This window comes from Microcaecilia unicolor, chromosome 3 (assembly GCF_901765095.1).
Source record: "Microcaecilia unicolor chromosome 3, aMicUni1.1, whole genome shotgun sequence".
NCBI lineage: Eukaryota > Metazoa > Chordata > Amphibia > Gymnophiona > Siphonopidae > Microcaecilia > Microcaecilia unicolor.
The window spans coordinates 230,771,125-230,787,387 of record NC_044033.1 but is presented as its reverse complement, the minus strand read 5'-3'; the positions used below and the strand labels follow the sequence as shown (position 1 = coordinate 230,787,387).

At 47.9% G+C, this 16,263-nt stretch overlaps 1 protein-coding gene across 1 annotated transcript in view; it reads left to right on the top strand.

Annotated features, from left to right (window-relative positions):
• Nucleotides 1-16,263, top strand: part of LOC115466358 (butyrophilin subfamily 2 member A2-like) — a 223,353-nt gene that overhangs the window by 90,449 nt on the left and 116,641 nt on the right. The window contains exon 13 of the mRNA XM_030197547.1: nucleotides 8,603-8,623. Within this exon, the coding sequence (XP_030053407.1) occupies nucleotides 8,603-8,623 (21 nt within the window). The remainder of the gene's footprint in view (nucleotides 1-8,602; nucleotides 8,624-16,263) is intronic.

The window sequence follows — 16,263 nt, the reverse complement described above, 5'->3', positions numbered from 1 at the left end:
CACACCTCAGAGCATAAGTGGGGACCAGGTACACAATGTTTGTTTTTGGGGCATGATCCAGGATGGAAGACTCCTCCAGGAGGCCAGAAAAGACTAGTGAAGTCCACACACAGTTCACATACTCTTCTTATTAAATAACTAGCCGTTAAGCCCGTTAAAACGGGTAGTGGTATGTTTTTTTTTCCCAAGGCCCCCCTCCCCTCGCAGCTGCAAGGCCCCTTGCCCTCCCTCCTTTCCTGCCAGCTCCAAGGCCCCCTCCGTCCCTCCCCCCCAGCTCTGAGGCCTCCTTCCCCCCCTAGCTCCGAGGCCCCCCTTCCAACTCCGGCCCCATTCCCTCCCTCCCCAGCTCCAAGGCCCCATTCCCTCCCAGTTCCAAGGCCCCCTGCCCTCCCAGCTCCAAGGGCCCCCCTTGTGCGTCCCTCCCAGCCAGCTCGAAGGCCCCCTTCTGTCCACCCCCCCAGCTCCAAAGCCCCAGGACCTCCCTTCCCAGCTCCAAGGCCCTCCCTCCCCCCTTCCCAGCTCCAAGGCCCCATTCCCTCCCAGTTCCAAGGCCCCATTCCCTCCTAGTTCCAAGGCCCCCCGCCCTCCCAGCTCTAAAGGCCCCACTTGTGCCTCCCTCCCAGCCAGCTCCAAGGCCCCCTTCTGTGCACCCCTCCCAGCTCCAAGGACCCCCTCCTTCCCTACCAGCTGCAAGGCCCTCTGTCCTGCAAACTGCAAGGCCCCCTCCCCCTCCCAGGCCCCCCCATGCACTCCCTCCCAGCTGCAAGGCCCCCCTCCTTCTGAGACCTCCCATGTCTCCTGCCCTCCCCTCCCTCCACCCCCCGAGTCGCCACCGCCCCCCTCCACCCGGCCAGGCCCTCTCTTCCCTCTTCAACTTACAGCGCCGAAATCGCAGCAGCAGCAGGCAGATCAGCTTCAGCTCCCGTCGGCCTTCCTTCACTGCCTCTGTCCTGCCCTCGTGTGACGTAACGTTGGTGAGGGCGGGACAGAGGCAGTGAAGGAAGGCCGACGGGAGCAGCTGAAGCTGATCTGCCTGCTGCTGCTGCGATTTCGGCGCTGTAAATTGAATAGGGAAGGCCCAGGTGGGGGGGGGGGGGGGGGGCGGTGGCGACTCGGGGGGAGGGGGAGAGGTAGCGGCGATCTCGGGAGGGGGAGAGGTAGCGACGATCTCCGGGGGGGGGAGCGGTAGCGACCTCGGCGGGTTTGACGTGCCGCACATGCGCGGCACGTCGGTCACTCGTCATTTATATAGTAAGATAGAGACCACATGTTAGATGTGCTCTGAACCACTTCTTGTTTACTGATATACTTGAGATAAAGTTAAACAGGTACTTCTTCAGCAGAGGCTCCAACACTTCAATGCAAAAATCTCCTTAACTCCACTGGAAAAACTGTCTGTTCTCCAAAGTTCATTTTTACCAATATCATTAATTTTAGTTGCAATGCTGATTATAAAAAAGAAACCACACTCATGTAAATTTGATGATCTTTTTTTGTACTTGGGACTCCTGAGATAAGTTTCCTGATGGTGGGAGATAAGCACAAGTCCTTTATTTGTATGATACCAGTGTTTGCTTGAAGGCAGCACATCAAAAGACAACAGCCAGTTTCACTTGAAGGGAGACTCAACACGGTCCATGTTTCGGCCTCTTCCTTAATCAGGAGTCCTTACAAACATAACCACATTTGGAAATATGAAATATATATGTGAATGGTGTAGAGAGAAACATCTACAAAATGATAACAATGATATTAATATAAATATATTACAAAAAAAAGTACATAAAATGTGACAGCACATACCTACACAAATATGCAAGTGTGAGTATGGGTAGATCCAGAACAATTCACTGCGCTTCACATCCAGATCTAGGCCATGTGACCATAAAAAATCACATGAATCACTCATCCCTCATAGGACAGAACCATCTAACACAGTAGAGGAAGGACATAGTATGAAGAGAATTAGGTCTGATGACTTTTTTACCTCCCCCTCACTGTTCCAAAGGGACCATCAATAAATATTTTAGAGAAACTCTGGACACACAATCAAGCAGTGAAAGACCACAAAATGACAATGAGAGACATTTCTTGGCAGAAGGAGACAGAAAAAATAGTTCCAAGTAATTTGTCCCTTAAGGGTATCATGCAGCCTGGAATTTTCAGTATTTTCTCTGCCTCCTAGGCCCTAGCAGAAGGTGGATGGATTGTACAGCTCCTCTTGGTGCCTGCTGACTGGCTCCTGTCCCAGCTCATCTGGGTGACTGTTGGGCCAAGGGGGTCTGCCAGATTTTGGTTTCTTCAGGATGACACCCATTGGTGCTGGTCCCTCATCTGCCAGCTAGGGTGACACCTGATGAAAGTGGGTCCATCCCCTCCCCTCCCCTCATTCACCTGTGGCTTCTGCAGCTCTGCAGGATTTGGAAGTGGCATGGATGGAATTTCCCTTTTGGGATGTTGGCATATGGGGCAGGTATGGGTTCCTTACTCCTGCCCTTCAGGTAAGTGTTTGAGTGGCCTGAGTCTTCCTTGCAAAAAAAAAAAAAAAGGCACAGTTATGTCTTTTTCTGCTGTTCTCAGTTTCCCTTAGTTTCAGCTGGCATCTGTGGGGAAAGTGGCATCCTCTGGTAATTCTTAGTGGTGGTTTTTATTTTTTGACGGGCTGTTTCAGTGTATGATCAGGTGAACCATTAGTACCAATGCATTGTTTTTTTTCATGCTTAGGCCAGCCAGGAGGGCTTATTTTCTCCTTTCCCAGGTGGGACACTTTGAGGAGCATAATCGAACGGGGACGACCATCTCTAAGGACGTCCCGGTGAAGGGGCGGGAAACCTATATTATTGAAACAAGATGGGCGTCCATCTTTCGTTTTGATAATACGGTCGGGGACACCCAAATCTCAACATTTAGGTCAGTGGTGTGCTGGTAAATTTTTAACAACAGGCTCTCTCCCCGGTCCACCTCGGTGCCCCCCGTCCACCTCTGCGCCCCCCCATCCACCTCTGCACCCCCCCTGTCCACCTCTGCGCCACTCCAAAATTGCAGAGCTGGCTATAGCCGGGGGGGGGGGGGGGGGGGAGCAATGCATTACTCTCTCCAGGAAAAAAAAAATTAAATGATCCCAGGTTCCAATCTAATTCATGTTTAATGTGGGATAAAATGCCATAAATAAGTAAATAAAAATAAACTTTTAATGTTGAGCATCTGATTCTCAAAGTGAACATATTACAAACACTATAATGAAAATAAAATGATTTTTTTCTACCTTTGTTGTCTGGTAACTGTTTTTCTGATCATGCTGGCCCAGTATCTGATTCTGCTGCTATCTGTCCTCTTAACTCCGTTTCCAGGGCTTCCTTTCCATTTATTTCTTTCCTTTCCTCCTTTCTTCTTCATTTCTGGTCCTCAGCTTCTGCCTATTTTCTTCATCCATGTGCAGTTTTTCTCCTCTCTTCCTTTTCCCTTATCTCATCTCCTTCCTCACTCTTCTCTCCCCTCCATCCATGTCCACCATTTCTTCTCTCTCCCCTCCTCTCCCCTGCCCTGCATGCACTCATGTCCAGCAGTGACCCTCCTCTCCCCTGCCCTTCATGCACCCATACCCAGCGACCCTCCTCTGCCATGCCATGCATGCACCCAGATGTCCAGCAGTGACCCTCCTCTCCCCTGCATGCACCCATGTCCAGCAGTGACCCTCCTTTCCCCTGTCCTCCATCCACCCATGTCCAGCAGTGACCCTCCTCTCCCCTGCCCTGCATGTACCCATGTCCAGCAGTGACCCTCCTTTCCCCTGTCCTCCAGGCTCCATTCACCCATGTCCAGCAGTGACCCTCCTCTCCCCTGCCCTGCATGCACCCATGTCCAGCAGTGACCCTCCTCTCCCCTGCCCTGCATGCACCCATACCCAGCGACCCTCCTCTGCCCTGCCCTGCACCCATGTCAAGCAGTGACCCTCCTTTCCCCTGCCCTGCATGCACCCATACCCAGCGACCCCCTCCATCCACCCATGCCCAGCAGCGACTCCCTTTTCCCCCCTGCCACCCCCTCCCGAGTTGTTTGGCGAATTCTTCTCCTCCCTCCCTCCCTCCCGATCTGGTCCCTCACCGCCCGCTTGTTCTTTGAATTCTTCAGGGCAGGCAGTCTTGCCTGCCTGCTTCCAGCGCTGACTGTCCCCCGCTGCCGATTCACGCTTCAAAATGGCCACCGAGACTTCAGCAGAAGTCTCGCGAGGCCGCCTCTGGAAGTCTCGGCGGCCATTTTTAAAGGGCAAACCGGCAGGGGAGGACAGTCAGCGCTGGAAGCGGGCAGGCAAAACTGCCTGCCCCGAAGAATTCAAAAAACAAGTGGGCGGTGAGGCGGATCCGGAGGGAGGGAGGAGAGCCAGAGCCGGCTTGCAATTTTCAACGACCGGGTCGCAAGCTGGAAGAAAATTTAACAACCGGCTCTTGCGAGCCGGTGCGAGCCGGCTCCAGCACACCACTGATTTAGGTCAACCTTAGAGATAGTCATCCCTGGTTTTTGGCGATAATGGAAACCGAGGACGCCCATCTCAAAAATGACCAAATACAAGTCATTTGGTCATGGGAGGAACCAGCATTCATAGTGCACTGGTCCCCCTGACATGCCAGCACACCAACCAGGCACCCTAGGGGGGCACTGCAGTGGACTAACTGATGCACTAACTGAGTGGAAAAAGGCATGCAGTGGTCACTAACCACCTCCCACCCCGAAAAAACAACTTTAAAAACTTTTGTCTTTTTTTTTTGGAGTATGGGTGAAGGATGTCCTTCGCTATGCCTCTGTGATGGCAATTGAGGACGTCCTTCGCTATTTATTTATTTATTTATTTATTTATTTAGATTTTGCTCACACCTTTTTCAGCAGTAGCTCAAGGTGAGTTACATTCAGGTACACTGGATATTTCTATGCCTCTGTCCCTGCGATGGCAGTTGAAGACATCCAAAATATGGATGTTTGTAAGAAGGACATCCATGCCTGGATGTTTCAAGGTGTGAGCAAAATCTAAATAAATAAATAGTGAAGGACATCCTCAACTGGCATCACAGGGACGGAGGCTTAGCAAAGGAGGTCCTTCACCCATACTCTAAAAAAATGAGAAAAATGTTTTTAAAGTTGTTGTTTTCAGGGTGGGAGGTGGTTAGTGACCACTGGCGGAGTCAGGGGAGGTCATCCCCGATTCCCTCTGGTGGTCATCTGGTCATTTAGGGCACATTTTAGTGGCTTGGTCGTAGAAAAAAGGACCTAGTAAAGTTGGCCAAGTGTTTGTCAGGGACACCCTTCTTTTTTCCATTATCGCTTGAGGGCGACCCTCTATTAGGCACGCCCCAGTCCCGCCTTCGCTACGCCTCCAACATGCCCCCGGGTACTTTGGTCATCCCCGTGATGGGAAGCAGTTGGGGACACCCAAAATCGGCTTTCGATTATGCTGATTTGGGCGACCCTGAGAGAAGGACGCCCATCTCCCGATTTGTGTCGGAGGATGGGCATCCTTCCCTTTCGAAAATAAGCTAGTTGGTTTCTTTTTGTAGTTCAAATTATTTTATTTCACAAATATCTGAGGGCCCTGTTTACTAAGCCGAGCTGTAGGCATGCTAACTTTTTAGCGTGCACTAATGCTACAGACACCCATATATCCTGTTCCAAAGCTTAACTCCCTGATGTAAAAAGGAATGCTCTAGCATGGATTTCTTCTGAACACCCTTAAAAGATGTCCCCGCAGCTTCCCCTTGGGAGGTGCTCTTTCATGTGCCTTCTCATCCTAGCGATGCCTCCCAGGTTCTCAGGGACCATGGGGCCAGGGTTTGAGTTGCCTCACCTTTACAGGTCAGTCCTGCTGATGAGTGCAGTTCCAGGTCTGAGTGCACAGTTCCCTGTTTTTTTCCGGAGTGCAGCTCCTATGGAGTTGTGGTGTAAGTTTTTGTTTGTGCCAGTGCACTGAGGCACCCTGTAGGTATATGGGGGTAGCTCATTCTTGGCTTGTTGGGTACTCCTCTGGCGAGGAGTGTGAGGGACTGCTCCATCTCTGTTCCACAGCTTCATTTCAGTGTCTGACTTTTTGGGTGCACATTCACTTGGTGTGGATTGCCCAACTTATGCTTCGTTTGGGGATCGTTGCATCATCTATTCTTCTGGGGCAGGCCTTCTTATCTGAATTTCTGTGTCACTCCATCTCTGTATGTGGGTTGAAGAACTGGCTCTCTAAACTGCGTGCAGCTCCATTGTTGCTCATTGAGCGAAGGCTTTGTATCGATCTCTTGACCGCAACTTCATAGTTGGAGGATTGCAAGGATTCATCTTTGCATGTTGCCCACAGCTTCCTTTCTTTGAGTTTGAGACACTTCTATTTTGGTGAGTTCAGCTCTCCTCCTTTCTGCATCTGGAGTGCATTTCACTCTCTTGATGGTGTGTGCAGCTACACCTTGGTGGGGTGAGTGCTGCTCCATCTGTAGATGTGGCCATGGCTGCTCGTCTGCGTATTGACATGGCTCCATTTCCAAGGATTGATCATAGTTCCATCATGGCATGTTTGGCCCAGATCTATCTTTGCATATGACTCGTAGCTCCATCCTTGCCAGTTGGGCATGGCTCCATCTATGCATCTTAACCGTAACTCCAGCTCTCTGTGTCGGAAATGGCTTGGTCTCGACATCTTAGGTGCTATTTCACATTGGCAGGTTAACTGCATGTGGGGCGAGTTCCACCTTGACTATGAAGAACTGAAAGAAGAAAACTAGCAGAGTCACCAAAAGACTAATTCTATACTAAATTATGATTCCACGAACCATATCCCTCTATTCCAATCCTGAAAAGACTTGGCTGCCTCCACATAACAAGTGGCAGTCTCCTTGATTTCTCTTTTACGTTATAATATGCCGTCTCCTCTTCTGCTTCCTTATCTCCATTTTTAAATTCCTCAACTCAACTGAATACCAAGGAGCAGACTCCATTGCTGTAATGCAGATCTCATGTACAGGAACTACGATTCAACCTGTTAGGAGTTTGTATTATCAGGAACTACAATATCACAACTGCAGTTCTTTAACTGAAAAGTTCCATCTGGCACATCAGCTCTAGTCAATTCTACACCTGGACCACTGGACCACAGTTCTATATAAACACTGGTGATGTGATGGACTTTGTTTTGCTGTTTTTGATAGTTATAGCAACTGAACTAAATACCACTCTTTTAACATATTATTTATGTATTACCTATTATTATACTGTAATTGAATCAAAAAGGAATGTAAGTGGCTGGTTGGCTGGTGAGCATAAGGAATTCTTGGTAACTTACCTGCCTGATGAGATGTTAGAGGGTGCTGGGCAGGACTGACCTGTCATGGTACATGTGGGTGTGAAAGACATAGGGTGACACAAGAGGAAGGTTCTAAAATTCAATTTGTTTGTGGGGAAAAGGTCAAGGTGCACTGAAAATGCATTTAATCCTTGGTGAGTAAGTCCTAGAGGACTTGTCAAATCTCTGTTAACGCCAATGTCTCTGCATGTGCTGAATCATCCCACTTTTGTTTTCTACTAAAGACCATTAATGCAAATATCAGTACGTTTTCTGTAGCTGAAGCAATTCCAGTTCTTAAGGCTGACTCATTATTTTGATATTTCCTGGTTTATAAATGTCTTACAAATATCCCTCTTCCTGGTGGGTATAGAAAGCCCCAGTGTGGTCTCCAGAATTCAGAGTGGTGTCATTAGGTAATTATTCTTACACTTGTCCAGTTAAAAGTAATCACAGACTGCAAAAAGTCCTAATCTGCTGTCCCAGGTCTTGATCTTTGGACATTTGACCACTTTTCAATTTATACTTGAAAATCACAAATTATTAGCCAGGTAAACTTGGGAAAACCATTGCTTGTCCCTTTAAATGAGCTATGAGAAATTCTGATTTTTTTTTAATTTATAAGAATCTTTATTGATCATTGAAATGCAATACAACGTTCAACTTTTCAAATTTAACACCAACGAGTAATAAGTACATCCTCTGAAATATAACAGAGCTCAGCTCAGTCAGCCACATCTATACAAATTCAATGCAACTATGAAATGCTTCAATATTTTTATTTTTACATTTTTAAACCAGTCCATGTCCAACACAAATCCTCCCAAAACAATAACAAACCCCCCTACCCTCTACAAACCTCCCCCCCCCTCTACCCCCCAACCCCCCTCCTTTCATCCAGCATGAACCAAGAATAAAGTAAACACGATATTTGCACTAAACGTTCAGACAGAACAATGATGGACAAATGGTTCCCATATCTGTTCCCACCTAGGCAGTTTCTTCTTTTTCACTGCTGTTAAACGTTCCATCTCACATATATACCTCACCTTAGCCACCCACCCAAATTATTTGAGAGACAAGGTATATAGTGAATATTGACATTCACACATATGTGCATACATGCCGGTATTCAGGTCAATTGCCCATGTTCTTGGTTCCCTCCTTATAGAATTACCCCCAAGATCTAGGCAAGAAGGCACATAGATAATCTGGAGGAATTTTCAGAACTGTAAATGCAAGTGTTACTCTTTCTCTGCACTGATTCATTCCACTTTTGTTTTCTTGTAGATACGCTTTCTAGTAAGAATGGTAAGTAATTTATAATTATTGTGGATGAAACTGTTCCACTCGCTAAGTCAATAAATAGAAATGTAGATAGCTATGTGGCCGGTGGGCTGAGGATCTTTTGGCAACTTGCTGGTCTGGTGTGAAAGTGATGGGCCTCATGCATAATCCAGATAAGATTTAGAGAGTGCTGGGGAGGAGACGGTGATCACGGCACACATCGGCATCAATGACTAAAAAGATGCTGGAAGGAGGATCTAGAGGTCAGATTATTTCTGGTGAGAGGGATAAGCTACCAAGTGAATGAATTTCATCCCTGGCAAGTAAGTCCTAGAGGAATTTTCAAATCTCTGTTAATGACACTGCCTCTGAACATGGATTCATCTCTATTTTATTTTATTTATTTATTTTTTCATTTATAGCCCACCTATTAATTTGGCAGGTTATAAGAAACATACACAATATAGAAAACTAATACACCAAATTAAATATAGAAAATTAATACATCAAAAGATACAGGATTTGTGTTAAAATAAAATAATCTCTTTGTTAAGTCAGCATCAAAATAAGACTGAACAAACAAGTGTGTTTTAAGATGTTTCTTAGAAAGAGATAACTGCTTTCATAACCTCAGTCTCAATGGCAATTTATTCCACATCAAGGGCCCTGCAATGGTAAATACAACCTCCTCAGTGACAGTGTAATGTAGCTTAGTCAATGAAGGCGAGTTTTCTGATATCAAAGAATGACTCGGTCCATAGGTTTGCAAATTCCAAGTCAAATAACTAGGAGCCAAACTGCTCAATGTTTTAAAAATGAGCATCAACAACTAAATCATATCCTGTATGAAAATGGAAGCCAGTGAAGCACCTTCATTGAAGACGTTACATTCTCAAAACAATTTAAACTAGTAGGCATATGCACTGCAGCATGCTGCACATCCTGAAGGGCTTTATATCGTGTCTGAGAAACACCTAAATACAAACTGCTGCAACAGTCCAGTTTTGATAGTAGTAGACTCTGAACCACTATTTGAAAATTATATTTAGGCAACATTGGCTTAATCTTACTCAGAACCTTGAAACAAGCTAGAGCCACCCTAGAGATCTGAGTTTACATGTTCAATCGTGAATCTATTATAATACCAAGATTCAGAATCTGATCTTTTATTGGAATAGAAACATTTCCAAATTCAACTGGAGCATAGGAATACGTCTCACAATCATTATCTCAATTTCAATACATCCAAGGATAAACTATTTGTAGCCATCCAACCTTGTATTTTTTCCATATTTATCTTCAACTTAACATTTTCTCACAGGGGAAAGTATTGGATATTATCTGCATATATCCTAAACTCCACCTGCAGCCCATAAAAAAGGCAGAAAATATAAATTAGAGCATAGCTGACAGCACTGATCCCTATGGAACCCCCATGTGCACGTCATACACTTCAGTCTCTGTACCAGCCCATCTCATTTGCATATTCTGCTCTGACAATTAAGATGCAAACCAATTGTACACCTAACCTCTAAAACCAATCCCATGTAACCTTTCAAGCAGAATGCCAAGATTAACCATATCAATGGCAGAGGAAACATCTAACGATAGAAAATAGGATTTCTCCAAGGACAAGCAGGCTGCTTTTTCTCACATGTGGGTCGGCGTGCACGGTGGCCCCAGGAACGGAGAGTTTCCAGTAAAATCCAGAATGCTTTGCGACAGCCTCCAGAGCACGGGATGGACGCACTGCGCATGCGCGGCCATCTTCCCGCCCGCGCGCGTCCGTTCCCACCTCAGGTTTTCTTTACCCGTGGTGGAGAGTGGCTGCGTGTCGGTCTCTCTCCCTCAGGCCCAAGGAAAGACTTAGGCGTCCTTCGTGTTGTTATTTAGCGCTTTCTTTTGGTTTTACGTCGCCTTTTTTTGTCGTCTTCTTTTATCCAATATTAAAAAAAAAAGAAACCCTCTTGTTTTTTTCTTAGTTTTTCCCCTATTAAGTTTCCTTTCGCTTCCTTTTGCTTCCGTTGTGGCCTTCTTGGGCCGCATGTCCGCGGTACTCCTTTTTGTGCTCTCAGTAGGCACAATCGAGCCTTTTGATTTTGCCGCCGTAATTTTTCTGCTGATGTCATCGAAGCCTCCCAGCGGCTTCAAGAAATGTGCTCGGTGCCAGCGGTCGATCTCGTGCATTGACCCGCACTCCTGGTGCATCCAGTGCCTTGGGCCCGACCATGGCCCAGACTCTTGCAAGTTGTGCTGTGGTGGTGCTGTGGAGGACTTGCAGCTCATCTGCATATCCTTGCAGCCTTCTCTGGGGTGACACCCAGGTCCACTCCGATCCACTCAGGGCCTCCGCTCTAGGTGCCGCACGCTGCATTTTTCTCTTTACATCTAATCTTCTTCCCAGTTGCTAAAGTACCTCAGTCGTTTATGGCCCCTATTCACATTCTCTTCCTAGCCCTGTCCCTTCCTAATCTTTTCCCTCACCTCCTACCTCTCTCCGCTACAGGAACTCACTGCCCATCCATTGACTTCATCACCTCACCTTCTCTTTTACCCTCTTCCTCCCTCTTGGCTTTTAATCTCTGTCTCTTTCTTCCCTCCATTTTGCCTTCCCCATTCCACCTAAATACCTCTCACCTTCGACACCTTCGTGGCCACACCTCTCCTACTCTCCTCTGCTCTCTTTTACTCCTTCTCTTACTCTCAGCCGGTGACATCAATCCCAATCCTGGCCCTCCTCACCAACTATTATCCCAACTCTACAGATCTCACCGCGACCTCTCTAACCTCATCTCTATTCCTCTACTTCCCTCCTCTTCTCTGCCCTTCTCTTGCGCCCTATGGAATGCCCGCTCTATCTGTAACAAACTTCCCTATATCCAGGACCTCTTTATCTCGCGTCACCTCCATCTGCTCGCCATAACAGAAACCTGGCTCTGCCCTGATGATTCTGCTTCAGTTGCAGCCCTCTGCCATGGCGGTTATCTTTTTTCACATACTCCTCGCCCTGCTGGTCGCGGAGGCAGTGTTGGACTACTTCGCTCTCCCTCCTCCAGATTTCAACCCCTTCTTCCACCTCAATCTCACTGTTTTTCCTCCATTGAAGTCAACTCTATCTGCCTTTTCTCTTCTCTGCCTCTTCAAATAGCAGTCATTTATCGTCCCCCTGATAAGTCCCTTTCATCCTTTCTCAGTGACTTTGATGCCTGGCTTGCCTTCGTCCATGATCCTTCCTCCCCCTCTCTCATCCTTGGTGACTTTAATATTCCTGCTAATGATCCTTCCAACTCTTATATTTCCAAGTTACTCGCTTTAACATCCTCCTTTAATCTCCAACTATGCTCCACCTCTCCCACTCATCAAAATGGCACTGTCTTGATCTCATCTTCTCCTCCAACTGTTCATCCTCTAGTTTCCTTGCCTCTGATCTTCCCCTCTCTGATCACCATCTTATAACTTTCACACTTAAATCTCCTCCCTCACAGTCCCGTCCTATCTTATCTAATTTATCTAGGAATCTTCACGATATTGACTCTTCATCTCTATCCTCCCATGTTTCAAATCTCCTCTCTACTATGGCACCATCCACGTCTGTCAACGAGGCTGTTTCTTCTTACAACAATACTCTATCCTCTGCCTTAGACACTCTTGCACCTTTGATGACCCGCCCTATAAGGCGTACAAAACCCCAACCTTGGCTGACTTCTAATATCCGCTACCTACGTTCTTGTACCCGCTCCGCCGAACGCCTCTGGTGGAAATCTCGGGCCCTTGCTGATTTCTTTCACTTTAAGTTCATGCTGACCTCCTTCCAATCTGCTCTTTTACGCGCCAAACAGGATTATTATATCCAACTGACCAACTCTCTTGGCTCTAACCCTCGACTTCTCTTCACCACATTGAACTCTCTCCTCAAGGTGCCCCCTCCCCCAACTCCCCCTTCATTATCTCCTCAGACCCTTGCTGAATTCTTTCATGACAAGATTCAAAAGATAAACCTTGAATTCTCTACCTCGCCACCTCTCCCTCCACTAGTCCGTTCCCCTCTCTCTCCTTCCCCTCATTCCTTTTCCTCCTTTCCTGAAGTTACTATAGAGGAAACTACACTTCTCCTTTCTTCCTCAAAATGTACCACCTGTTCCTCTGATCCCATTCCCACCCACTTTCTTAATGCCATCTCACCTGCTCTTATTCCTTTTATCTGTCACATTCTCAACCTCTCACTTTCCACTGCAACTGTCCCTACTGCCTTTAAACATACTGTGGTCACACCTCTCCTTAAGAAGCCTTCACTCGACCCTACTTGTCCCTCTAATTACCGACCCATCTCCCTCCTCCCTTTTCTGTCCAAATTACTTGAGCATGCTGTTCACCACCGCTGCCTTGATTTTCTCTCCTCACATGCTATTCTTGACCCATTACAATCTGGTTTTCGCCCTCTCCACTCAACCGAAACCGTGCTTACTAAAGTCTCCAATGACCTATTACTGGCTAAATCCAGAGGTCTCTATTCCATCCTCATTCTTCTTGATCTTTCTGCTGTTTTTGACACTGTCAATCACAGCATACTCCTTGATACCCTGTCCTCACTTGGATTCCAGGGCTCTGTCCTTTCCTGGTTCTCTTCCTACCTCTCCCTCCGCACCTTTAGTGTTCACTCTGGTGGATCCTCTTCTACTTCTATCCCTCTGCCTGTCGGCGTACCTCAGGGTTCTGTTTTTTGGTCCCCTCCTCTTTTCTATCTACACTTCTTCCCTTGGTTCATTAATCTCATCCCATGGCTTTTCCTACCATCTCTATGCTGATGACTCCCAAATCTACCTTTCTACCCCTGATATCTCACCTTGCATCCAAACCAAAGTGTCAGCGTGCTTGTCTGACATTGCTGTCTGGATGTCTCAATGCCACCTGAAATTAAACATGACCAAAACCGAGCTTCTCATTTTTCCCCCCAAACCCACCTCCCCACTCCCCCCATTTTCTACTTCTGTTGATGGCTCTCTCATTCTCCCTGTCTCCTCAGCTCGAAACCTTGGGGTCATCTTTGACTCTTCTCTCTCCTTCTCTGCTCATATCCAGAAGATCGCCAAGACCTGTCATTTCTTTCTTTACAACATCCGTAAAATGCGCCCCTTTCTTTCCGAGCACTCTACCAAAACCCTCATCCACACCCTTGTCACCTCTCATTTAGACTACTGCAATCTGCTTCTTGCTGGCCTCCCACTTAGACACATCTCCCCTCTCCAATCGGTTCAAAACTCTGCTGCCCGTCTCATCTTCCGCCAGGGTCGCTTTACTCATACTACCCCTCTCCTCAAGTTGCTTCACTGGCTCCCTATCCGTTTTCGCATCCTGTTCAAACTTCTTCTACTAACCTATAAATGTACTCACTCTGCTGCTCCCCAGTATCTCTCCACACTCGTCCTTCCCTATACCCCTTCCCGTGCACTCCGCTCCATGGATAAATCCTTCTTATCTGTTCCCTTCTCCACTACTGCCAACTCCAGACTTTGGGCCTTCTGTCTCGCTGCACCCTACGCCTGGAATAAACTTCCTGAGCCCCTACATCTTGCCCCATCCTTGGCCACCTTTAAATCTTGACTGAAAGCCCACCTCTTTAACATTGCTTTTGACTCATAACCACTTGTAACCACTCGCCTCTACCTACCCTCCTCTCCTCCTTCCTGTACACATTAATTGATTTGATTTCCTTACTTTATTTTTTGTCTATTAGATTGTAAGCTCTTTGAGCAGGGACTGTCTTTCTTCTATGTTTGTGCAGCGCTGGGTATGCCTTGTAGCGCTATAGAAATGCTAAATAGTAGTAGTAGTAGTTGTGTCTGAGTTTGAAAAAACGGACGCAGGTGTCGAGAAGAGCTATTCGGGACCGTCTTTTCGGAGCTCCGACTGATTCCTCGGTGTCGACGTCGACATCGGTACCGAGGTCGGCGGCGTCGATCTCCTCACCGGGGATGGCATCGACATCGGGAATGCAGGTAATGGCTGTCTGGACATCACCACTAGCTGGGAGTAGCGAGCCGTTGAGTGGGTCTCCACTTGTCTCGAAGGCTCCTGCTGTGCATGCCCACCGGGACCGACCACTGTCGGACCCGACCCCGAGGAGGCGTGTGAATTCCACTTCCTCCTCATCGGTACCGAGGAGTACCGGTGACGTGCTTCGAGCAAAGACGAAGAAGCATCAGCACCAGTCTCCTTCGAGGCACAGTACCGGGAGCTCTGGGGCGTCGAAGGATTCGGCACCCGGAAAGCATCGACGCTGGGAGGATCGTTCACCTTCCATACAAGAGGTGTCGGTGCGTCGATCTTCGGACAGCGACTCTGGAGGATAGAATCCAAGCCATTCTTCCAGGCCTTCTGGAAGGGCTGCTGCATCAGTCTGCCTTGGTACTTGGGGTGCTTGGGCCCTCGGTACCGTCGATGGAAGTGGCAGCTGGCTCCATGCCTGTGGGGAAGTCCCCGACGCCGGTACCGCTTGCGGCATCGGCCTCGGCTGCCACCCAGGTTGACTCCCCGTCAACATCTTTGGAGGGAGCTTCATCGACGCCGGCATGGGAGTCAACTTCTCGGCATTGCCATCGAGGACACGGTTCCTTGTCATCGAGACGGGCCCGGTTTCGGACTGCAGTTCGAGAACTCTTGTCCAGTACCGAGGAGGATGCCTCCTGGGATGAAGGGGAAGATCCCAGATATTTCTCTTCCAAAGAGTCTTGTGGTCTTCCTTCTGATTCCACTCCTTCACCTGAGAGGAAGCTTTCTCTGCCGGAGAGTCTCTCCTTCTCGTCATTTGTCCGGGAAATGTCTGTGGGCATTCCCTTCCCTGTGGTATCTGAGGATGAGCCCAGGACTGAGATGCTCGAGGTCCTTGACTATCCTTCACCACCTAAGGAGTCATCCACTGTCCCTCTGCATAATGTCCTTAAGGAGACATTGCTCAGGAACTGGATGAAACCGTTAACTAATCCCACCATTCCCAAGAAAGCGGAGTCCCAGTATCAAATCCATGGAGAACCTGAGTTGATGAAGTCGCAGTTACCTCAAGAATCTATGGTTGTGAATTCCGCTCTCAAGAGAGCCAGGAGTACTAGAGATTTTGCCTCGGCGCCCCCGGGGCGAGAAGCTAGAAGTTTAGACTCTTTTGGGAGGAAGGCCTATCAGTCCTCTATGCTCGTGTCCAAAATTCAGTCTTACCAGCTCTACACGAGCATCCACATGCGGAACAATGTAAAGCAACTGGCAGACTTGGTGGACAAGCTCCCTTCGGAGCACGCCAGGCCTTTTTCAGGAGGTGGTCAGGCAGCTGAAGGCGTGTCGTAAATTCCTGTCCAGGGGTGCTTATGACACTTTTGATGTTGCATCCAGATCCGCTGCTCAAGGTATAGTGATGCACAGATTCTCATGGCTGCGGGGCTCTGACCTGGACAATCGGACCCAGCAGCGGCTTGCGGATGTCCCTTGCCAGGGGGATAATATTTTTTACAAGAAGGTCGAGCAGGAGATAGAGCAGCTCCACCAGCGGGAAACCGCCCTCGACAAACTCTCCCACCGGGCGCCTTCAGCATCTATCTCAACAGGTAGACGTTTTTTTCCGGGGAAGGAGGAATGTTCCCTGTGCTTACAATAAGCGTAGGTACAATCCACCTTCC